Source organism: Limanda limanda, chromosome 17 (genome assembly GCF_963576545.1).
Source record: "Limanda limanda chromosome 17, fLimLim1.1, whole genome shotgun sequence".
NCBI classification, from domain to species: domain Eukaryota; kingdom Metazoa; phylum Chordata; class Actinopteri; order Pleuronectiformes; family Pleuronectidae; genus Limanda; species Limanda limanda.
Window position 1 is genome coordinate 23,256,673 of NC_083652.1, and position 25,356 is coordinate 23,282,028.

Sequence of the window (25,356 nt, forward strand, 5' to 3'; positions counted from 1 at the left end):
CAGTGCAAGGAGACAGGTATATTTAGTGCAGTTCTGTGATGGTGGCTCTGACAGAGGGAGAGGAGTTGTACAACAGTTTTGACACGTACACTTTTCAGTTTTTGTAGATTTCACAATTTCAAACCGACCAAAGTCAAGCAATCAGGGCAAAACTGCAGAAAATCTTAATTCTGTTCTATAGTTGTCACACTTAGACGCCTGCTTATGTCAACAGTACGAAGTGACACACTGCTGAGGCTCAGCAAATAACTGAAATTAATATTTTGATTTAAGAAAACAAATGAAACAATATTTGAATTCCGGTAATAACACCTAATATTAGTTTGGTTTGATATAATTTACAGATGTGATGGTGTTGTCTATGTTGATTCTGCAGTTCTTGTTATTTGGGGAACCATTTTAACAGGGTTGCAGTTCTCCCTTTAGTCTGTGGGGACAGTGAAGAACCCCGATTCCTCAAATATTCAAGCGATCTAGACTGAACCAGCACTTCCGGCACTTTCAAAATAACAACCAGGAAATACCAACATACCACTTCCGCTGATTATGTTTCTATAAGGTTATTTGACACTTACAGTTGTAACATTTAAAATGACGCAGTGACTGAAAACACTTTAAATAGCAATAAATATCAGTCTCATCTAATTTATGGCACTGAAAATATGGTTAAAAGTTTAGGTTTTAACGTTGTGCTGCTTTAAGGTGCTTCTACTAATTAACACTAATTAAACTATGTCTGTTCCATTTCCCAGTGATTCGAAAAAAAGGTCTTATTTCTGCAGTTTAAGCATCAGAGCTCATTAGCATTTCAGTGTTTACTTCCGTTGTAGCTCCGACATTTTGGTTTAATCACCCAAATGCAGCTTACACAAAAAAAGTGATTTAAAAAATAAAAACTGGTAAAAAAAACAAACAAGAAAAGCATTTTCTTAAGAAAGCAGATCATGATGCATTCAGGATTTTGCTTCCAAGATCGAGAAGTACATTCTCTGCTGCGGAATCTGATGTTTATTAACCGACTCAAGAAGACTGCGGTCAGGCCAGCCGAAACAGAAATTCTACTGCCCGCATATACTGACATTTATGGTAAACGCATCCAAAGCGTTCTTTCAAAATAAACTGTTGACATGGAGCATATACAAAATGCATAATTGAAAAGGAAATTGATTGGATTATATTCACAAGAACTATATATAGTCTCACGTGTCATTTTTATGAATAGCATTTTGACTTTATCAATGTAGAGATTTTACAAAATAAAAGTCACACATTTTTAGCTTCAAGTAGCTAATTTCTGGATACTTCAAAGTACTGTAAAAAAAACTTTGATCAATAATTCCAGAGAGAGACTGTAAGTACTGTAAAAGTGTTTTTACAGTACTTTGAAATATCCAGAAATTATATATTCCTTAGTGAAAATGTTGGACTTTACTTTGAAAAATCTCTTAATCTTTAAAGTAAAAATGTTTGATCTTCAGTATGCTGGTAGTCAGAGAGGTCCTGAACACAGGCTATCAGTCTCACTCTGAACTTATTGAGCAAAGTGTTTTTATAGAACTTTAAATTATCCAGAAATTAACCGATTTGATTGTACACATGTTGGACTTTACTTTGAAAAATTTCCAAATCTGTACAGTAAAAATGTTTGATATTCAGGATGTAGGTAGTCAGAGAGGTCCTGAACACAGGCTATCAGTCTCACTCTGAACTTATTGTTTTTCTTTTACAGTACTTTGAAGTATCCAGAAATTACCTACTTGAAGCTAAAAATTTGTGATTTTTATTTTGTAAAATCTCATAATTGATGCTGTCAAAATTCTATTCATTAAAATGACACAGGTAAGACAATATATACTTCTTGTGAATTGAATCCATTATTTTTCAATTATGCATTTTGTATAGGCTCCATGTCAACAGTTTATTTTGAAAACCGGACGTAGGCCCACATGTGTTCTTCCTCTAACTTCCAGTACTCCGTTGCCGTCCCCTCTCTGGGCGGTTTGGGTGAGTTTACCGTAAGTGTCAGTACATGCGCGCAGTAGAATTTCTGTGTCGGCTGATTTGACCACAGAGATTGATGAAATGTTCAAATTTTCTCAGATTATAATGTCCAGAGTTACCGTTAACAGATAGCAGGTGGATGTGGGGCCACTTCCGGCAATGGTGCAGCACTTCTGGCCCTCACAAAATGAATGGCAGCCTGATGTGGCCCCACTTGTAAGCGCTTGTAGCAAAACGTGGCCCAAAACCCAGAGAACCAACTTCAGCATTTTGTGCGACGCTCCAGGCAAAGTGTAATCTGGATGTGAACCTAAAGTATAAACATTAGAGTGAGTAAATAAGAAGTAAATAGTGAGTAAATATATATTGTTTTTTTTATTATTACTATTGTTATTCTTATGTGTGGTGTATTTATTTTGTTTTTATGTTTCTATGTTCATTGTATGCACCAATAACCAAAGCAAATTCCAGGTAGGTTTATACCTACTTGGCAATAAATACTTTCTGATTCTGATTCTAAAGTGACCAGGGAGGGAAATGGGGATTATGGCCCAAATAGCACAAAACAAGTTCAGGCCCCCTGTGGGTTGATGTGCAGTATTACTCTGGTTTACTTGTGGCCCAACTGGTAAACAGGAGTGGGCCAAATCTGGGCCAAACCAATTTCGCTAAGTGGGAACACTGAGTGACTCATGGTAATTAAAAAAAAACAAAAAACACTTGAGCAATAGTCCGTTTGAAAAAACTTGATGAGACCTGTGAGCCTGGAATAAACCCAGTGTGTTTTTTTCCCCCACATTCCAGGTTGTACGTGAAGGCACCATCAGTCCTGTCTGACGGGTGCAGCTGATCCGAGTGAGAATGATTCAGTATCACCTGAAGCTGCACCAGCACCACCAGCACCTGCACCAGCACCACCACCACCACCACCACCACCTGCACCAGCACCTGCACCACCACCACCTGCACCAGTACCACCAGAGACACCTTCCGTCTCATGTGAGGCAGCGAGGAGCTTCATGTCTGGATGGAGGAGACTCTGACGCACACACAGTAAGTTTGGTTTAATATCTTTAATTTCCTTTATGCATAAAGTCCAGATGAAAATCTCCATTTGTCTCTCTTGACCTGTTTGAGTTACATGTTACAATCAGGAATAAAATAACAAGTGTGTTGATCGCAGCTTCTCAGGTTGGAAAGTTAATTTAAAACACAACAAACTCCTGAATCACTGTTATCTGGACTAAACACGCATTTTGATGACATCACATTTAGTCTCTTCTTCTGACTCTTTTATAGAAAAAACATTTCAAACTTTATTTGCTTTCGTGTCTTACTGTCAAACTGTGGTAATCCCGACTTTCACACACACACGTCACATGCGTGCATAGCCTAGTTTTATCTATATCTATATCTGTATCTATATCTGTATCTATATCTGTATCTGTATCTATATCTATATCTGTATCTATATCTCTACATTCTGGCAACCACTAAGTCTGCTGTATCTGTTTTTCAGACACTAGAAGCCGTAGCTACTTTCTGTCTGTCATTGAGGATTATTACAAAAATACCAAATTGAGTTAAAAATTAAAAAGGCACAAAAAAAAAGAGGAGGCATTTGTTTGGAAATACATTCATTTTTAAAACAAGGTGCTTATTGGGACAGAGGTTGTAGGTTTTGTTTTGATGCAAAAAAGGAAATAAATCTCAACAAAATAAACCTACACCCCCGTAAATATGTACCTCTATAAATTATATATGCATATACCGATACTTCTATAGATAACATTTTAAAAATGCACCTGCATCACACTGGTTTTCATCAGGTGCATTTTCAGATCTTTGCCACACTAATAAAGTCTTTTTAATGTTTCCACTTCATGAGTTATTTCCCTGTTTTGCTTCAGTATAATATTATAATATTGTCAGGTCACAATCCAAAATGTTTTGATTGAATATTTATTTAAGCCTCGGAAGACACATTGAGGGATAAGACCCTCATTTTCAATGGTGCCGAGGGTACAATAAAAAAGTTGATACATTAAAAGATAATACATTGAATAAATAGGAATGAAATAAATATGCATATATATATACACAGTAATACAAGGTATAAAACAATTCGTCAATAAAATACTATGGCAGAGTCAACTAGCAGTTACAGTCGAAAATGTCAGGTCAGGTCTTTAGTTCTGAAGACGTCTTCTGTTGTTCTTCAGTGTTTCCAGTTTGTAGCAGCATCAGAATCAGAATCAGAATCAGAATCAGAAGTATTTTATTGCCAAGTACGTTCACACATACAAGGAATTTGCTCTGGTTATTGGTGCAAACAATGAACATAGAAACATAAAAACGACATAAATACAACATGCACAGGAGAGCAATCTGAGTGATGTGGCTGAATCTGAATCTCCTGCATTGTGAAAATCCGTCTATTATAAAAACCATATTAAACATTGACTGTTGCTGCAGCTCTTTGATGAACGTTGTGATTCTGCAGCCGCGGCCATGGAGAGCAGCTCGTCCGACACCTGCTTCTACAACCACAACGTCACCTTCTTCTACAACCTGGTGGGTAAGAAGATCAGCGTGGCGTGGACGACCCGGGACTACGTGGTCATCGGCCTGGGCCTGACGGTGTGCTTCATCGTGGTGCTGGCCAACCTCATGGTGATGGTGGCCATCTTCATGAACCGCCGCTTCCACTTCCCCATCTACTACCTCCTGGGCAACATGGCGGCGGCGGACCTGTTTGCCGGCGTCGCCTACGCCAACCTGATGCTGAACACGGGCCCCTGGACCAGCACGCTCACCAAGGAGCAGTGGTACATCCGCGGCGCCCTGATCGACATCAGCCTCACGGCCTCCGTGGCCAACCTGCTGGCCGTGGCCGTGGAGCGCCACCAGACCATCCTCACCATGCAGCTGCACAGCAAGATGAGCAAGCGGCGGGTGGTGCTGCTGACCGTCTGCATCTGGGCCGTGGGCATCGCCATGGGCCTGGTGCCCTCCACGCTGTGGAACTGCGAGTGCCGCCTGGACGACTGCTCCACCGTGGCGCCGCTCTACAGCCGCCGCTTCCTGGTCTTCTGGGCGGCTCTGAACCTGCTCACGTTCTCCATCATGGTGGCCATGTACACCCGCATCTTCGTCTACGTGCGATACCAGAGCCTGTACGTGTCTCAGCACAGCTCGGAGCACGGCCAGACCGTTTTCAACCTGATGAAAACCATCTCCATGGTTCTGGGTGAGACCTTCAGCCCCGACTCTGGAAACACGTCGAGACACAGGGCGCAGCTTTCTCTTGATGTGCGGCCAGTTCTGCACAAGTCTCAGATTTTAGTTTCACTCCAAACAAGAAACACGTATCTCTCGTACATATATTGATGAAGTCATGTTTAATGGCGGTATTCATCTCTCCACTGAAGAGAATTGATAATACTTTGTGTTTTGAGGTTAGTGGATGAGCGGCTGGAGCCACAAACCAGTTCCACAGCTTTAGCCTTTTGTGTTTCTTCAGAACTGCGGGTGTCATAACTTCAGAGCTCATCAGGAATTTGACGAAAGATCAGAGATGAAATCATGTTTTCTCATGTATCAGGTGACTCATGTCCTTGAGCCAGTTAACCACGGTGATGAGTAATCACAGGCGGATGATGTTCTAGCCGCACCTCCGGCCGATCGGGTGGAAGGTTTGAGGTCATTGCTGTTTCTCTGCAGGCGCCTTCGTGATCTGCTGGACCCCCGGCCTCGTGACCCTGCTCCTGGACGGGCTCCTGGGTAAAGACAGCCACGCCAACGACTACGAGAAGTTCTGTCTGGTGATCGCCGAGTGCAACTCTCTGGTGAACCCGGTCATCTACTCGCTCCGGGACCAGGAGATGCGCCGGACGTTCAGGAGGATCCTGTGCTGCCTGTGCTGGAGAGGAGGAGGCGGCCAGCGGAGGGATCCTCTTCCTGTGGAGATCGACTCTCCACTTCCAGAGGTACCTGTTGTTCCAGTTAGAGTTCAGACTAGAAGGTTTATTGACCAGGATGTGCAACATGTGACCTTTTGAAACCGGCTTTTTTCTCTTCAAACACTACCTGTGGTTTTTAGATAAACAGGACAAGCCTCAGATTCTGAACATTGCTCACAACAAACTCCTGTTGCCTCAGGTCTCGTCACATTCTGCCTCAGTGACTCATGCAGGTTTTTGTTTTACCGCTCAAGTGCACATGCCGATTTCTAATCTAACACATCAGGACGGGAGGAAACAAAACTCTGGTGCACGAGGAACCAGGACGACTCTTCTTTGTTTGATTCTGTCAGAGCTGAATATTTGTTCTGATTCCGCTTTCCTCTGCGATCTGAGACTGAAAGTGACGTTACTCGACAACTGCAGGGGGGGATTAGCATGAAACTCAGTAGAAGGTCGTGGAATAGGTCAAGGGGGAGAACCCATTCATTGGTGGTGTGAGTCTGTATCGAGGAGCGGATCCAGGAATTTAAGATTAAGATTAAGATTAAGATACATTTATTTGTCCCAAACACATGCACAGACATGCACAAGCACACTCCTGCAAGGAGGGAAATGTAACCTCTGCTTTGAACCCATCTGGTGCAGGACACACAGAGCAGTGAGCAGCCATGTACGGCGCCCGGGGAGCAGATGTTGGGGGAGTAAGGTGCCTTGCTCAGGGGCACTAGACAGGGTAGGGAGAATCCTCTTGGATTTTTGGACAGATTAATCCAGGTTCGTCTTTTTGTTGTTTCTCCGTGGAGTCGAACCAGAGACGAACCAGAGACCTTTTCTGCCCAGAGTCCAAGTTTCTGACACTAGTCTTGTCTTTCTTGAACATCACGAGAAAACTAGAATGTCCCTCAGTGGAGCACATACTTCCACAAGGCCTGACAGTCCCCTTGTGAAGCTGCATTTAAATTCACAAGAGTTTTACTTGTTGTTCCACAAACATGTCAGATTTTCAACCAAGATTCATGTGAAATCATCAAATTAAAAAAGCTGGATCTGCTCTATGATCCAAATCAAAACCAACTCTCAGTATTTTCTTCCCTTCCCTCTCCTTCTGTTGAGCACTTTGTGTGTAGTCTAGCTCATTAACAAACAAATGAAAACATAACAATCTTGGCAAAGGTGTGTGAATCTTGATATGAATAATTCAGACTTATTTGGTAGCTTGGTATCAAAGTGTTTGTACGTTATTGACATTATTTGGTGCAAATAAAAATCCATATCCAGTGAATTTGAACATGTTTTCACACAGGAGCAGTTGGACCCTGGAGGTTTTCTCTCTACTGACATTCTGGTTAAACGTTAATTTGATGAAGTTGGTCCCGGTTCTTTGTCTTGGTTTTCCTGTGCACTAAGAAAATAATGTTGTGTCCCCAGGAACCTCTCACCTGTGTCCAGAAATCCGATGACCCGACTTTGTGTTTGGACCGAGACGCCAACAATAAAGAAGACAGTTGGACGATGGGGGGGGTATGATGGCTGTACGCCTGCATTTAAGAAACAACCTGATTTTACTGTCGCCTCACCGGGACACAGTGTGTAAAAATGTTGATCCTGACAAACTACCTCGAGTGTGTTTGCATGTGTAAATGGACTTAACTATCTGTATATAAAGATCATTTAAAAGGATTTATCATTTCTCAGGACGATTGACACGTTCACATCATCAGATGGTGCCATCTCTCCTTTTATTACATTTGACTATCACAAGAGCATTTGTGACAAATTATAAAATGAAACACTCCTAGAATTAGAAATCAAATACTGGGGGGGGAAAGAAAAATCACACTAAATCATTTTATTAATTTTCTAATAAGAACACTACAATTTGTCATATTCTTCCTTTTGTTTTACTCTTTCTAGAACAATTCTAAAGTTGAGGTATAAAAGGAGTTCATACAGACTCACAGGTCTGAAAACAGTGGGGGTTATATACAAGAGAAATGGAAAGACAGAGGTAGAGAGAGGGGTAAATACAAGGGAAAGAAGGGAGATACAAATATACTAATAAAAACAAAGAAATCATAAAGGTTCAGAGTTCAGACGTCTGATGCTGTGGAAGTCATTTAGTCACTTGCAGAATCCAGACACTAGAAAGAGAAATTAAGTTTGGTATTTCCGATGTGCAGCTGTTAAGTGCAGGATCACAGAATGAACCCTCGGGTGTTTGGAGTTTCTTTTCAAGCCGAGTCACAGGAGCAAAATGCAGATTATGCATTTACAACGTGGAACCTTTTCCTCCTGTTTCAGCGTAGAACAAGAATTTAACATCAAAATATAAGCTGCCGTTTAGTTCTAATTAATCGAATCAACTTTACACAACACAAACATCTGCTCCTTTTGTGTTAAGCTGCTGCAGGTAAAGCCTAAATTTATCAGCGTCTGGTATCAACACAAACTGATTTCATCAAATTTTTTTAGCAGCTTTTTAAAAATAATTACGCTTAAAAAAATGGCAACTATTGGAGGAAGTGTCTGTAAAACTGAGGACGTGTGGACAACGTGGGTGGAGTCATATGAAACGTGTCCAAAACTCAATGCATTGGAGAATCTTTCCACAGCACCAGACGTTTCATCTCTAAACCTTAAACATTGCCACTCGGTTATGTAACAAAAGACCTAAATAATATTCAAAGTTGATACAGAGTTATCGTGAATCCGTGACACAAAAGGCCAAAAGTAAAAACTGGCGTCTCAACCGAACATCGAAGTTTATAAAAGAAAGAAAAAGAAAATATATACGGAAACATTACACAAACTGTACAGTGACATCCATTACAACAGGTAGAAAAAGGAGGGGGAGGGGGGGGGCATGACAATTTGGTGCGGTGATAATTTGTAAGATACAGTCGTATGAACTGCGATGAGTAACAAAAACAGGTAATTAAAAGGTGGGGTTATCACATGTGACCAGCTTAGAAGCTCAAGTTTTGTTCTGTAACATATGGTTCAACAAAGTCTCGACTGACACTTAAATATTCATAAGGCTTCACCTTACTATCAAAATGCTTTGTTATTCACATGACATTTAAATGTATAAAATAGTTTCCAAAAGAATGAAAATCCCCAAAAAAGACGCTGCAGGTTCGTGGTCAAACCGGAGCTCGACTGCACCCGGTGCCGCCTCTTTTCTTTTGGCAACGGAGGAGAGACAGAGAAGAAGAAGAAGAAGCCCTTGCCCCAATCGGCCACAGAACTTAAAAACAAAAGGGGTGTGGTTTTACCGGAGGAGAATCAAAGATGGGTAAAGGGGGAGAAGATGCTCTCGATGCTCACAATCAAATTACAGGTGTGATATGACAGTTTTTTCTCTGGCTCCACCCATCCTTCCCATGAAGAAGCCCCACAACAAACCCCTCCCCCTCCCACAAAAAAGAGAAATCAAATCAACTTGAGGCATGACAACACCACACAGAGAGACACAGATACAAATATAAGCCCCTCCCCCCTCCTGGCTGTGCACCAGCTGCAGAGCGGGAGGCGGAGTCGCATTATTACATTGCTGAACGTGGTATTTTTGGTTTTTGGTACAACAGAAGGTTGTAGCGTGTTGCCTCGGGCTCAGGAGCGTTAAAATGTTTCCGAGATGGGGAGGGGGGGGAGGAGATCTCAGCCCAGCCCCCCCCACCTGCTTGTGTCATTGGCTGGTGGAAGCACCCAGTCTCTATTAATGCTCACGAAGGTCAGAGGGCACCAGCCAAGTTTGACTTAAAACATCCACTGTACACACGCCCACACAGAGACACACACATCATAGCAATACATGATGCACTTTTTCCTTTTTGGTCTGACTGTAATAATTATACCCTTTTATTTTTTAGGTTTTTTTTTTCGTTAATAAAAAGGAAGCTAAAAACTCGGAAGGTTAAATGAAAACAATAATATCACGCCTAGAAGTCCTACATGCATGGAAGACAGTCACGTTTCTAAAGTCATGTCACGTTTGTCCCAATAACACATCGATGCCCCACAACCTCTCCTCCACCCCCCCCACCCCCCGGCCCCCCCCGCCTCACGTCGTCCTGATGCTTTATTGAGCTCATTTTTGGTGGTGGCTGGTGCATTCTTGGTGAAACAGCATTAGAAAATAGCCTACAATCAAAATAACTAGTGGACAGAAAGCAAGAAGTAAAGTCTACAAGCCGTCTACCAACTCTGCCCTCTATTGGTTAGCAACAAAAAGGGCTATTAGTTACATCCACTCCACCAGAGTTCTTCTCCTCTCTCATCCTCTCATCCTCTCATCCCCTGTCCTGCCTGGTTGAGAACAGTGATCCCTTCACTACCTCTCTTCAGGTAGACACGCCCAGAACAAGGATGCTAACGTTTGTGCTTGACACTTCTTTTTTTTTTTTATTAATGTCAGCTCACTATGAAAACGACTGAAAAGTTGTGTTGCTGTGTGTGTGTGGTATGGATGAGGGGGGGGGTTTTGCATGCACCTTCTGCACGTGGATCCGTGATTCACTTTGAAATCTCCAACAGAATGAAATATCAACCTAGGAGGAACCCGGGGAGATGCGGCGGTGGCGTCTGGTGTCGGCGGAGGTCGATCCCGGAGGAACCGATGTGTTGACGACTGCTGAGGCAGCACTTTGGTACGAGCCAGGTGAGCAGCGCCCCCTGGTGATCCACTGTATCCACGGGTCGGCTGCAAACGCCAAGGCTTCAAGAGATACAGGCAATCACACACAGTTTCCCAAAGCAAAGGAATGGAGTGCAGAGGTCAGAGGTCACGTGGACGAGCTGTGTGAGTCCTGTGTGGAGCTAACGTGCACATACACATTATGTACAGACATCATGATCATCTACACGGCTGGGTCAGTGGTTTTTTTCAAAAAGTCTGTGATGGCGGAGATGTTTGGAGCTCCGTGCCTCGAGCGGGGGCGGAGTCACGGAGTGTCGGAGCGCTGGAGTGGAGCCGTGAACCCCGACGGCGGGTCGGCTGTCCTGTGTTCCAGCACAGTGCGTGTTTATGAAATGCAAAAAAAACAGGCCGGTGAGAGACTGTTTGTTTACTTGAGAGACGAGGGAGTGTTGAAGAGCAGTGGGGGGGGGGGCAGAGCGGACCACGGTGGGAGTGAGGTGACGGCAGAGGGAGGAGCCACCGGATCAGTTGGAGGTGTCGGAGTGGACGCTGCCAGGAGGACCGGGAGGGGAGGTGACCGAGGGGGGGGTGGTGGTGTCCTGCCAGCTGTTAGCCTGAAAACACACAGACACACAAAGTGTTGAGAATAAACACAAAGTTCAATATGAACTCAGGGATTAAAGTCAGATACATGTTGTGCCTGAAATGTAAAATATAACCTCAGCGTTCGGTCTGAAAACCATTAAATAAAGTGAAACTTCACATTCAAAATGTTAGAATATATTCATACCAGGGTTCATACACATTTTGATCAATGGATTTCCATGACTTTTACATGACTTTTCAATAACTTTAAACCAAATTTCCATGACCGAACATTTTGTGAAATCTCGGTGTATACACAAAAAGTGACAAAATGTAGTATTCAAACTAACAATGAGAATTCCGAGGCATACAGTAAACCTTAAATGACACAAAACCAAGTATGCCTGCTTATATTTTGAGCGTATTTCTTTAAAAGCATCTTAATTATTTAAAACTCAGCGTAAATGAACTAGAAAGAAATGAACTATCCCTAAAATGAACATGAAAATATGAATATAACAAATTTCCATGACTTTTCCAAAACTTTTGGAAGATTATTTTTTTCCATGACTTTTCCAGGCCTGGAAAAACACATTTTAAAATTCCATGACTTTTCCAGGTTTTCCATGACCGTACGAACCCTGTCATACTAGTGCTGTCAAACGATTATAACATTTACTATATATCTACTCAAACAGACAAGCAACAAAATAACAAACAAACAAAATACACAGGCACGTGTCGGCCTACTTTGAAATAAATGAAACAAAGAACTTTGAAGGGCTATTTGAGTCCTCCCCTTATTTGTGGAAAATGTATGAAATAAGAAGTACCCTATTTTGAAATAAATAAAAACATATAGCTGCAGCCTAATAGTGTCACAGACTGGGTTTATGTTTGGTTTTGACGTATGTTCATTAAAACACTGTGTTGAAGGAGCGTTCTGATGTCTGAGGGTCAGTGAAGGGGTCTGGGTGGAACATGTGACTGTTCGGACCAATAGGATGGGGTTGTTCGGGGATCAATGAGGAAGTGAAGTGTTGTTGATGTGTGTGAGTGACGGAGTAAGAGCGAGAAGTGCACATGTTCGTGAAGAGGATAATAAAAGCTACTAAACCACGAAGAAGTTCCGTGTCCTGTGGGACGCTACAATAGCTTAAAAATATATATTTTAGTTGGCGAAATATTAAAACAAAAAGCGAGAGCAGGTCAGACTGGAGAGAACAGATACTGAAGCTGCAGCTCTGCTTTAACTCGCGTTAAAAAAATTGATACACAACATTGACAGAACTTGCTTGAGCAGAACTAAACATGTTCTTGTCCCAAACATCTTCAGTTACTCCTCCGATAGAACAAGGGGACGACAACTCTCACCGATACTGATTCTTATCAGTTCTTTTTGTTATTTCTCATGAAAAAGAGAAACAAATTAAGTGAATATTTACGGATGACTTCATAAATTCTACATGATCATATCATCTCAGATTCACTGAACTCGTACGAGAGGAGACAGTTTTCACAGCCTCCACACACAAACACTTTCTATTGGATTTGACCCTAATGTAATAAAATGTAATGACACCAAACTATTCCTCTTGTGTTGAGTCTTCCATAATTGTTGTTTTGATAACAGTCTTCAGTATGACAGGGTGGATTTTAAAAACACTGTACAGACGATCCGTGATCATCAGGACAGCGTTTTATGATTTAACCTCCTGTTTAAATTGGCTTATCACTTAATTGCTGGTCTGTCTCTGTGCAAATTGAACTTTGAAGAAATTCAAAACATGCGTCAACGGTCAAAATACACATGAGCAGAAAAACAAGACACGCTCTTTTTAATTTGTCCTATTTATACTGTCAATGCTCAACATCAGTCCTCATATTACCTTCATGTCAGACTGTGTAAAACAAGCCTCTTTGACTAATAAAAGCGAATTCTCCAATTACGCAAAATATGAAAGTGTTCAGATGTTTTGATGCAACATCTGAACCAATCAGCTCTAAGGTCAGAGAGATCCCTGGTTTCCCATCAGGCTCCGACGTTGTTCAGTCTGGCTCCAACAAACCTGCAGCCGCCTTGGATCTGGAGGGAACTGTCGCCATGACGTCAGAGCGAGACCTGGCTCGTGTCAAACAGACCATAATGAGCCCGGAGTAATAAATCCCTGATGTTAAACCCACAGAACTTATTTCCCTGTGAGCGTTCGTTTGACGGTTTCAAAGATAGTACGTTTTCGGAAACATCTAGATTGTAACTGTTGTTTCAACGTGCAGATCTTCTTTACACTATATATTTATCCATATATGGGTTGTTTTTAACTGTATGTTAAATGTATAATTTGCAATATGTTCTTTTTAACTTTTATGCACTAAAGCTTTCACAATTTTGCTGTGTTTTGTACAAAACAATTTAAGCGTTTTTATCAAATTTTTATTCTATCTTAACCTTACAACCAAATGTATCCAGATTTTAAAAAGCAATTCTACATTGTGGACTGTAAATCCACTTCCTGTCTGTCTCTATCCAGGCATGAAGCCAAAAATATCCCAGACATAAGCGCTGACCATATTTGGAGCCAGAGTAACAACAGCAATCAGGGGAAGGAGCCGGGGGGGGTCGAGGTCCTGCCGACACATGGGCTTGACCAATCAAGAGTCAGTCTCAGCTGTCAATCATAAGGTCCCACCACAACCATATAGAATCAAATAAATAAAACAAAACTTACCCAAAAAAATTTAATATATTTGGTGTGAACTTTGAGTTTTTATTTTGGCCCATGTCCCATCCACTAACATGAAGGAGGCGGGGTTGGTGACCTATACTGCGGCCGGCCACCAGAGGGCTCTCATGTAGTCTATCTTTATATATCCAGTTTATGGTCTACATGCTTTTTGATCTGCAAATCTTATTAGCTATTTATTTTTGAGTGTGTACGACAGATACTTGTGATCCATCAGCTGCACCACAAGAGGGACTCACATCCAGGTGATGGGGGGTGTAGAGGCCACTACCCGACAGCTCCTCATAGCCGCCCGTCAGGTGTGTAGCACGGTGCAGGGTATCCACCTGTCAGAGACAAAACACACACACATTTCAACACAAACGTCAACACAACACCAGGACGACTAAAATCTAAAAAGCTGTTTTTTTTAAAGTCCAGTGTGTAAGATTTAGGTGAAAGGGATCTATTGGCAGAAATTGAATATAAAATAATACTATTAATGTTTTCACTAGTGTGTTTAATAAAAATTGTTGTCTTTATCCTAGAATGGGCGCTTTATATTTAAAAACTGTATATTTACAGGTCATACAGTGGCCTAAACTGGAAAAACTAAACACCTTTTGAGTTTTTATGACAACTGAAGGCTACCACAGGTTCTCCTTCATGCTTGGAAGAGGAGGGTGAGGAGTATTCAGCTGCAACATGCAGCTCCACCACTAGATGTCACTAGATCCTACACACTGAACCTTTAACTAGACATCCACGGGCTGTGACAGCATCCACAAACCTCTACTGCATCATCACCAGTCTATTAGTTATGATCATTCTCCAGCTTGAATACTCCACCATTTAGTCAGTGTAGCTCAACGTTAAACCCATCAAATAAACGACTCCATTACACCACATGTTTGAAATGAATGGAAGACTATAGCTCAAGCCAAAAAGCTGGTACTTATTTAAATGAATCAACTTCTAGATTAAAAAGTGTTTAGCAGCAGAAATCTGTGGATTCTTCCAGAACAAAACTCTATAAGTCAGGATAACGACCACAAGGAAGGTTTGGAATATCTCGGTCTACACGGGTGAGAGGGTGGATATTTAAGGATATGGGATTGAGGAATGTTCAGGAGGGCAGGGAGGCTGTTGGATGGTTGGAGGTGCATGAGGTCCTGAAGGTTCAGAACCGGATCATTGACCACAGGGTCCGCTGGTTCAATCCCCAGTCCTGATTTCCTCACAGAGCTATGAGAACTGAGCAAAGTCCTGATGCCCAGAACCTTGTCTAGGGTTTCTGTAATCTAGCCGACTCGGTGCTCTATTAAATTATACATATTGGTAAGGATTGTAATGGAAGTACAAAGGGAAATGTAAGATTTCTACTTTATTCCTCTCAAGTGAAACCATAAGCTCTTCAGGGCTCAGTGTGCAGACTACAGAAGGGTCGTTGGTGTGTGCTTGTGTTGGGGAAGGGATCAATGGGGTCAAAGGTAAAGTCAGGATGGGATCTGGGGAGAGGTCGAGGTCGAAAGGAGCTACGCGGGGGGGTGGGGGGTGGGGGTATCCAAGGATTCTGGGTGGCTGGGTTAACGGCATTGAGGTCAACTCTGCAGCTGTCCCTCAGTGCGTACCTGCGACTGTAGAGAGGGGGCGATGTTGAGACCCTCCCCGTTGAGTGAACGCAGACTGAGGTAGGCGTCGCCTGCGTGAGACAAACTGTATGACCCTGGTGACCCTGTTGGCAATATACCCAATATCCAATCAGCCGCAGCACAGTGCCATGGGATCAAAAGGTCACCACAAGTCGATGTGACTGGTAGCACAACATTTTTATAACCATCGTCAATGTGAGGGTCACTGTTCTCAGCCAGTGTATTTTAAATTGTCTTCAGCATGGACTCTAAGCCACACACTTGCAAACACACATTTTACCACTACAACATTTTTATTAAAATGTAAGTTTGGCTTCTTTGGCTGAGCCGCCACTCTGGGCAAACTCTGGCCTGGGCTTTAGAAAAGTATTGGGAGAAGTGAATGTCAGGAGCACATTTACAGTTCCTTAGAGTTGGTGGTGTTCCAGTACGGAGCAGGGCAGTCTGGCAGGAGTGGAGGACAGGAGACATTTCACAGGATGTATAAAAGGTTAAACACTGCTTCATTCAGAGTTTTGACTGGATTGAAATCACCAGGTCTGTTTGTTTTGGAGGTGGAGATCTCTGCAGATAATTAGGCTCATGGGAAAGAAAACCTCCTGAATGATTACACTGAAGGAATCCTGACTGGGAGAAAAGCTGACGGTGTCAAAAGAGGTGGAGACAACTCCCATGATCCCAGGCTACGTCAGGAAATCACCAACCTCTGTCTTTTGTTACCGTTTTTAAATGAGAAAGCACTTGCATCGGAAAATGACAAACTGTGAGTGTAAGTTTGGTTTTCCACAACTCTGCTGTCCAAAGTTAACATGTATTTTGAAAACGAAAAAATAATAAAATAAAAACATCTGAATAATCAACATTCAGCTTCCTCTGTGAGTCCGGGTTATTATACTATTACCACAAGCTGTGTGTTATATAATTATTTGAAATGTACTTAATATATGCAAAGATCCAAGTTTCTCACACAACAAAAGCAACAAACAAGCAAATAAATGTACAGTGGGATGACTTTCAGAAAGAAAACATGAAAGATGGACACAGTACTTGAGGTTTACATTAGGTCGGGGCCTTCATCTGATCATCTAGTTATTCTTTGAACGTTAGAAAAGCGGCTAACATCTAAAGCCAAGCATAAGATGAATGCAAATGTTAGACAGACATGCAAAAACCCCACTGCACAAACCAAAGGAGCAACAACTTTTCAGAGTTTCACATTTAAAAAAGGGACTCTTCCCTTTTGAATGTAGTTATGAAAGAAAATCCTGAAAAGCTCTACATTTACAGAGAAGTGGTTACCCATTATTAGTATGGTGTTCCTAATAAAGTGCTTAGTGAGTAAGTAACCAATCAAAAAATGGGCAAATGAAGCTGTAACTTTCTGATTGTATACAGGTATATCAGACATAATATTTCATACTAAATAAAAAAGGATCATTTGTTGTGCAGTGTGGGTTTTGCTTTTTGATGAGTCAGCCAATGATTCTGTGGTCAGGATGTAAAGGAGCTGAACTTGTTAATGAGAAGTGGCCGAGCTTTTGAAAGGATGAGATGGAGCAGTAAGTACCTGAGTTGGGCGTTGCTGGGGAGTTAGCCTGGCTAGCCTGCGCCGACACATTGGCAGCATCCACCGCCGTTTTAACTGCGTAGAGGTTTGCCTCCTCCTGGAACTTACCGATGTTCTTCTTGTAGCGTATTCTCTTGTTGCCAAACCAGTTAGAAACCTGAAGGACAGATGGACGTCAGATATGCAGGGTTCATACACATTTTGACCAATGGATTTCCATGACTTTTCAATAACTTTAAACCAAATTTCCATGACCGAACATTTTGTGAAATCTCGGTGTATACGCGAAAAAGTGACAAAATGTAGTTTTCAAACTAACAATGAGAATTCCAAGGCAGACAGTATACCTTAAATGACACAAACCCAAGTATACCTGCTTATATTTCGAGAGTATTTCTTTAAAAGCATATGAATTATTTAAAACTCAGCATAAATGAACTAGGGATGGGCATTCGATTAAATTGTCTTAATCGATCGTCGGGAGAATTCACGATCGATTTTTGATTAATCATTAATCGAAAATGATTAATTTACAGGTGTAAATTAATCTGTAAATTAATCAGGGCAACTCGGATATTCCGACCTCCTGCCACATAGTGAACATGCAATAGTTTTCATCGATGAAAAAATGTCATTTACGAAATTCTTAATGATCAATTAGTCGATTGTCTATTAATTATGCCCATCCCTAAAATTAACGACATCAAAATATGAATATAACAAATTTCCATGACTTTTCCAAAACTTTTGGGAGATTATTTTTTTCCATGACTCTTCCAGGCCTGGAAAAACACATTTTAGAATTCCATGACTTTCCCAGGTTTTCCATGACTGTACGAACCCTGGATATTCGAGTTTCGTCATTTAACTATTGGAGCCTCATTGTTTCAGCTCACTCGGCTAAAATGATGTTAAAACTGCTGTAAACATAAAGTGATAATTTCGACAAAACAGCACAAAAACAGCTAAAATGTGTTTTTATTGTCCCGGACAATAAGCATTGTTAGCAACTCACCTGAGACACAGTGATCGCACACTTTTTGGCCAGCTCCTCCTTGGCTTCCTCACTGGGGTAAGGGTTAGACAGGTGGGAGTAGAAATACTCGTTCAGCACCTCTGTGGCTTGCTTGTTGAAGTTGCGCCTCTTACGTCTGAACACACAGAGAGAGAGGAGAGATAATGACCCAAATGCTCGGAATGTACATGTCACAACAAAGTCAACGCGCTTGGATCGCTTCAGCCCTCAAGAAAATAACCAGCCATTTAACATACACACGCACACATTTTGCGCAGCTATCCTTGTGAGGACATTGCATTGACTGAGATCCATCCCAGTCCTTAATGAGGCAGAACAACATCTCTGATGTTCTAGTTAAGGTTGGAATAGTGGATAGCCTAAACAATAGGGATGGGGGGAAAAATCGATTCAGTTACGATACGATTCATTCTATTTAATTTACCTTTTATTTATTGTTTAAAAGTAGCCTAAGTGGCATACATTTCTTAATCTGTCAGTTTGTGTGCAGTTGACAGGGGCTATACAATAATAGGGCACATTTTTATTTACTTTCTCTATTGGCTGCCCGGCAGTCATTAAGTTAATGTTAATATCTGAATTAAAACTGGTAAAGATCTAAGTGAATTTGACTGTGTTGTATTTGATGGAATGATTCAACATTTTCCATGGTCCAGTATTTAAAAAACAAAAAATAACCAAAAGAAATCCCAGGAAATCGTAATATCGAATCGCAATACTTACAGAATCGCAATACATATCGTATCGCCACCTAAGTATCGTGATAGTATCGTATCGGGAGCTCCCTGCCGATTCCCGTCCCTAGTAAACAAAACCCTAAACCTCTGCTTAACCATTACCAACTCACCTTAACAAAACCTAACCTTAATTCACACCATAACCAGGATTATTATTATTATAATTATTATAATAATTCGCCTCATTAAGAACAGGCCTTGGTTCTCATGAGGATTTCTCTTTCAGCACAAACACAGAAAAGAGAAAACACAGCGAGACACGTGGACCGACCTGGCGTCTAGGAAACGTGAGCGCAGGATCATGACGGCCTCGCAGGTGCTCTGCTTCAGCTGCATCTGAATGGAGCTGAACTTGCGGTGGATGATGGCCACCATGCGCTCAATCTCCTTGGGAGAGATGGGCCGTGTGCGAGACTGCTCTCTCAGCAGGTTCATTACATGGTTGGTGAACTCACTGCAGGCCTGGACCGAGGAAAGAGAGAGACACAGAGAGAGGGAGAGAGAGAGGAGTTGAATGTTATTGTGAGAAGATCGTCTGACCACAGATTCCATCCACTGCCCTGACATGTGATGATGACATGTAGGGCCTTGGATTTCTAACCGCTCTGTTGATAACTTGCCTTTTTCCCAAAAAACAGGCTAATATTAGAAAACATGATTTGTGAGACAATAGTGGCCTTTGAAGCATGAAATACAGTCTGTAGCTCTGCCTCTCAAACAGGTTTTAAATCAGTGAGACACCAGGGAAGGGAGGGTCTGCCAAATACCAAAAACCAAGTGGTTTTTCTATTCTTGTAGAATAGTTGTCGAAAAATGTTTTTTTGTGTCAAATCTGACTTTCATTCTTTACCATGGAGCGAACATCTTTCTCCAGGCAGTTCAATTTCCTGAGACATGTGTTTAACAACCCCAGCTCAGGTTTTTATTTCACACCACAGCAGCTGATAATATAAATTAAAATACATTAAAACGTGGAAACAGAGGTAATCAGCCTTGTAGTGCTGCTCAATTGGCCAAATTCTAACAGAGCAACAGTTCATTCTGTACTCTATACATTTCCTTTTGCTTAGCACTGAATGCATGTGACCACACTAGTGAACCCAGGTACAGAGGAATGAGTCTCTGACTAAAACTGTCTTCCTACTAGGGATGAGGGGAAAAATCGATTCAGTTACAAATCACGATTTTAAATCGCCATGCTGCCTCCCAAATCGATTTCTAAAACATATTTATTGGTTTATACCGGGGGGATATATTGGGGGAGCAACATCCCCCCAGAGCATGTTGACCAGCTCTTGTTTTTGCACAATAATCTAAACATACCCAAGCACTAGCTTTGCATCGCCTACATGCAAACAACAATAGCCTACTTTTTGTTTATTTCAAAGTTTATATTTTAAGTAAACTTTTATTCATTCTATTTAATTTACCTTTTATTTATTGTTTAAAAGTAGCCTAAGTGGCTTACATTTCTTAATCTGTCAGTTTGTGTGCAGTTGACAGGGGCTATACAATAATAGGGAACATTTTTATTTATTTTCTCTATTGGCTGCCCGGCAGTCATTAAGTTAATGTTAATATTTGAAATAAAACTTGTAAAGCTCTAATTTAATTTAACTGTGTTGTATTTGAAGGAATGATTCAACATTTTTCCATGGTCCAGTTCTTAAAAAAAAAAAAATAACCAAAAGAAATCCCAGGAAATCGTAATATCGAATCGCAATACCCACAGAAATCACAATACATATCGTATCGCCAGCTAAGTATCGTGATAGTATCGTATCGGGAGGTCCCTGCCGATTCCCGTCCCTACTTCCTATATTAATCTATTACATCATGTTAATTTTAGTGATTAACGGTGTATGTTCAAGTCTTTCGGTCAGCTCAGCACGCACCTGCTCATACTTCTCCAGCTCAGAATGGTATATCTGGCGGATCTGGGCGAGCTTGGCTCTGTAGTCGGAGTGTTCTATGCTGCTGTCGGTAGGTGAGCCCCCTGCTGCTGCTGCAGCTGCAGCCGCTGCGGCCGATCCTCCTCCCTTCTCCGGTCCTGACACCCCTTCTGCCAGCAGCATGTTGTCCAACCGCATGATCTGGGGATCTGGAGGGTCCTCCTCCTGCACGCCTCGTATACTCAGCACTGGACGGGAGAGAAGAGAAAGCAGGAGTTAGACGAGCCAAGTTTGTGTTAACCTACTACGGGAAAAAAAACACCTTTTATAGTTCTGAGAAAAGTTGCAGGTTAAGAAGTTTTGGAAAAACTGAGAGACCGCACATTTCGTTTGAAGGAAAAGGTTAATACTGTGGGTTCTGGGGTGCACAGGAAGACATTTTATCATTGCTGGAATTCAAAGAAGTGCAGCCCTGTCAAACCCTAGTCAAGTTTCTCCCCTGAGTCATTGCTTCCAGCGCCCGGCTGAATGCTCAATGAGCCTGAACTTCCTCCAAATCAACAGCAGAGGGCAGTGTGGCCCCTCAGTGGCAACCTGCCAGAGATAAGGGCATGAGGCATGGGACCAGTAATGGGAGTGCATGTGCTGTCACTATGAGCCCCAGTGGCCATAAGTATAGTTATCAGTCGCTGCTCTCCACCACTGTATTATACCAGGACCTCTGTCAGCCTGCAGCCATGCTCTCATCTCTCTCTTCCCGAAACACACACACACACACACACACATACACACACACACACTCCCACACAGATACCACTTTGTTACTCTAAAGTTTTAAGTACAGACAACCATCTTTGCTTCAGAGCCTGAAGCTTTCAACTCTCGACTAAATGTCCTCTTGCCCCTTTTGCTTCTCAATCTTTCAACTTCAGAAAGTAAGAGAAGAATCTTGGCACGTGATTTACTAACAGTTTATTTATCAATAACCAGTACACCTTAAAGTAAAACAATTCAAGAAGGGAAAATGTGGTTAAGAGATGTTACTCAAACCTGATTTTCTTTACTTATTTTGAAAATAGGCAACACCTTAGAGCTCTTTTTTTTTTACAATTCGTTTAACAAGCAAACTAGGGAATCGAACAAAAACCCGAATTGCACCTATTTTGATGATTGAGCAATTCTTCTCTTTATTTTCAAGCAAAAACCCACAAACTATTCACAAATAAACAAACAGGTACTGGTTCTACTTAGCACTGTTGTCTAGGAGACTAAAAACATAAATTCATATCATAAATAATCAGCTGACTTACTGATAAAGTAACCTTAACTGGAAGAAAAGTAACACCACACCGTTTATATTGCCAAACTCTTTTAAAAGAGTCAAATCATAAAATAATTACATTTGAATGTATATATTCATTATGAAAGTAAAAATTGTTGTTGCTGGAATTTGTCCATTAATATGTATACCAGGGCAAAAAGGTTCAAATGTGATGCCATCGTGAAATATTGGTTCAGAGTCACAAATAAAGCAATTACTATGCCCCCACTTATGCTGATCTTTATATTATAGGATTAAATTAATGAGGTAAAAGCCATTTTATAAGGCAGGGAAACCAGACAGGATTCTGAAGGAGACAGACGCCAACAATATGGATGACAGGATTAATCCCAGTGGAAACTGGGTGGCGTTAGGAGCTTGTCCTCCTCAAGGATTACAGTAGTTAATCAAAGCTCATCAAAAGTCAGGGGGTGCATGAATTAGTTAATTCAGGGATTTTCTTGTAGCCACAACGTTCAAACGTGTATTAGTCCTACTGCTGCAGTAAAGATTTCCCTGTAGGAGTTCTGCAGAAACACAAGTTTGCAGCCGTGGAGCGGTCGGAGCTCACACATTAGCAGGACTGTAGCGCGGGGCTAACAGATGTGAAAGAAATGAGGACAAAAACAGTTTTGCTTAAAAGTTTCCAAGTGCTACGGAGAAGGCGTTTTTTTTTTTTTCCTTTTCGAACTTCATTTGATAAATGAGTCTGTTCCACCATTTAAGGCCTCCCTTAGCAAAGTGTCCAACTTTCCCTCTTTTCCCCCTTTCTTTCTTGTTCCTTCTTGCCTGTTTCTTTCCCTCTGCTTCGGTCTCTTCTCTCTCCGAGGCACATTCCTGCTCTGCTGCTCCCCCATCTCAGGGCTCAGGAATGCAGCAGACCCAGCCGCCTGAACTAATGACCCTGATTCGCCCATCTCTTTCCCTCCACTTTTTCTTTCCTTGCAGTCATCCACATATGATCCCTGCACCTCCTCTTGGCCAGATAACCCGACAGCTAATTCAGCGATCAAGGAGCAGAAGTGTTTGTTTTGTGCTGATAGTATGTGGTCGTGTGTGGTTGATCTTCACTGTCCTTTTACAGATAAGTACAACTGAACTACAGTGGGGAGGGCAACTGTGGCTCTTGGAGCCTCTCACCTCTCCCCCCTCTCCCTATTGCCCCCACTCCTCATTATGGCCCCCAGCTGTAGCCTAATGCCCCTACATTCCCCTAATTACTCCAATTAAGCTGTGATTACCCACAGTTGCACTCATGCTCAGTCTAGTGGCCTAGTGGTATTACAGCAGCTGTTGAGATGAGTTAAGATCCTGCACAGAAAAAGACCATGTGACATGGATGCACCTTAAAAAAAAACTCTCCATGAGACCTCAGAAAAATACAGTTTAACGTTTATGAGAAACATGCAGCTCTTAAAAAATGCAGCGTTGCAGTTTGATCAACCAGCTCCTTACGTCTCCGCCGAGCTAGTTAAATTACAGAGCGCCGAAAACTCAGAGTGCTGTAAGTAATGATACTTAAATTCCTTTAAAAAAATAAAAAAAAAAGCAGGAAGACATCTTAGGCCTGCAGCCTGCATCCACCGCTCGCCGGAATCACACCATTATGCACACGCTCCCACCCCAGCCGAGCTGTGTGCCACCGAGAGACGGAGCGAGCAACACATACTATGAAATATTCAGGGTATCCAGCTGGGCTTTCACTGCATACATAATCATTCTCATTTCTGCACAGCCCATGTAGGAACGGTGCGGCGTGCAGACACAACACGCAGTGTATGAAGTGGTGCAGGTAAGGGTGAACCACCCGAGCACGAGCGCTGCTGTACATTAACTGTATTTCCTTCCACACATTGAAATAGATAAGACTTAAACGCAGTCAGTATATCATTGCTCAGCTCGCAGCACAAGCTTTATCCTTGTCTGTCTTTTTCCCCTCGCTAGCATCCCGCTTTTCACTCTGTCTCCCCCAACACACATCCCCTCCCCCCTCTCCCTTTCAGCACACCCCCACCCACCTCCCCCAGTGCCCCCCTCCCTCTGTTCTCCATTTCAGTCGAGTTCTCCATGTGAGCCGCAATCCCTCATGCTGTCAGCCCCCCCCCCTCTCCCTCTCTCTGTAGACAGACAGGATTAGCATTTTAATTGCATCAGCTCCCTTGGGTATTCTCAGCCTTTCACTGGGAGAGAGCAGGGGAGCGGGAGAGAGAGAGAGAAGCATAGAGAAGGGAAAAAAAAGGGGGAGAAAAAAAAAAAGGTAAGAAGAGAGAGGGTGGAAGGAGAACCAAGGAGAATTGAAAAAAGGAGTCACAGGAGAAGATATGTGTGCGAGAGAGGAAGAGACAGAGAAAGAGAGAGAGAGAGAGAGAGAGAGAGAGAGAGAGAGAGAGAGAGAGAGAGAGAGAGAGAGAGAGAGAGAGAGAGAGAGAGAGAGGGAGGGAGGACGGCTACAGGAATATACAGAATCCACAGTACAGACGTGCCAGCGAGCGAGCGAGCCAGAAAGAGAGAAAAGATAGGACTGTGAAAACATCAGTTTTTCCTTTCATTGCAGACAGAGAATTCAGATAAAGAGAAAAGGCCGTAGAAAGATGGTTTTCACAATGAAAATATGCGACATGAATATGTAAATTCACCTCAGGAAAACTACAAAAATAAATCTCCACTGCAGCTGGGCAAAGAACGTGTAACAAAAACTGTTTGCAAGATGTAAATTATCATCTGGGGAATACAAATGCAGCAAGGGAAAACTGGGACCAGTCTTCACATATTAAACGACTCTTCACTGGTTTATGTTTTTACCATTAAAAAACACATTAAACTTTGAAAAACTAGAATGGCACTCAGTAGAGTCCCTACCTCGGCAAGGCCCAGCAGCCCCATTATGAAATCACATTTGAATTCAATAGATCCAGATTTTTATTTGGATCTGCACCAAAGTGCACACTCAGTATTAGTCCCCTTAATATGCAACATTTTGCAAGTTTTGTCCACCAAAATATTAAAAAAGACCAATCTTTCAGTTTTAAAGAAAGAGAAAAGAATTCCGGACCCACACATAAATTAAATGTGTTTTTCCTGACCCATTCTGCATCTTTACACAAAGTTTCATGGTGATTCATCGAGTACTTTTAGTGTAACATTGCTAACAAATAGACAAACAAATAGATAAAAACACAACCTCCTTGGCAGAGCAAACAAATGGCGACCTAACTTCTTCCTGTAAATTGCACAGCAC

At 42.0% G+C, this 25,356-nt stretch overlaps 2 protein-coding genes across 4 annotated transcripts in view; one reads left to right on the forward strand and one right to left on the reverse strand.

The window, feature by feature from the left end:
* Positions 1-2,982: 2,982 nt before the first annotated feature.
* On the forward strand, positions 2,983-7,646 carry lpar2a (lysophosphatidic acid receptor 2a). Its single transcript, XM_061090146.1, has 4 exons — positions 2,983-3,054; positions 4,505-5,251; positions 5,725-5,990; positions 7,395-7,646. Exons 2-4 carry the CDS (start codon positions 4,513-4,515, stop codon positions 7,491-7,493), a joined length of 1,104 nt encoding a protein of 367 aa, XP_060946129.1. The 5' UTR covers positions 2,983-3,054; positions 4,505-4,512; the 3' UTR covers positions 7,494-7,646.
* A 2,386-nt stretch (positions 7,647-10,032) lies between these two features.
* Positions 10,033-25,356, reverse strand: part of pbx4 (pre-B-cell leukemia transcription factor 4) — a 31,122-nt gene continuing 15,798 nt past the window's right edge. For 2 of the 3 annotated variants that reach the window (XM_061090144.1, XM_061090143.1), the window contains 6 exons: positions 20,801-21,045; positions 19,177-19,367; positions 18,148-18,283; positions 17,133-17,289; positions 14,174-14,260; positions 11,150-11,219 (listed from right to left, as the gene is read on the reverse strand). In XM_061090144.1, coding sequence (XP_060946127.1) covers positions 14,217-14,260; positions 17,133-17,289; positions 18,148-18,283; positions 19,177-19,367; positions 20,801-21,045 — 773 coding nt within the window. In that variant the 3' untranslated portion in view covers positions 11,150-11,219; positions 14,174-14,216. Of the gene's footprint in view, positions 11,220-14,173; positions 14,261-15,544; positions 15,649-17,132; positions 17,290-18,147; positions 18,284-19,176; positions 19,368-20,800; positions 21,046-25,356 lie in introns of all 3 variants that reach the window. The other variant, XM_061090145.1, reaches the window with a different exon arrangement.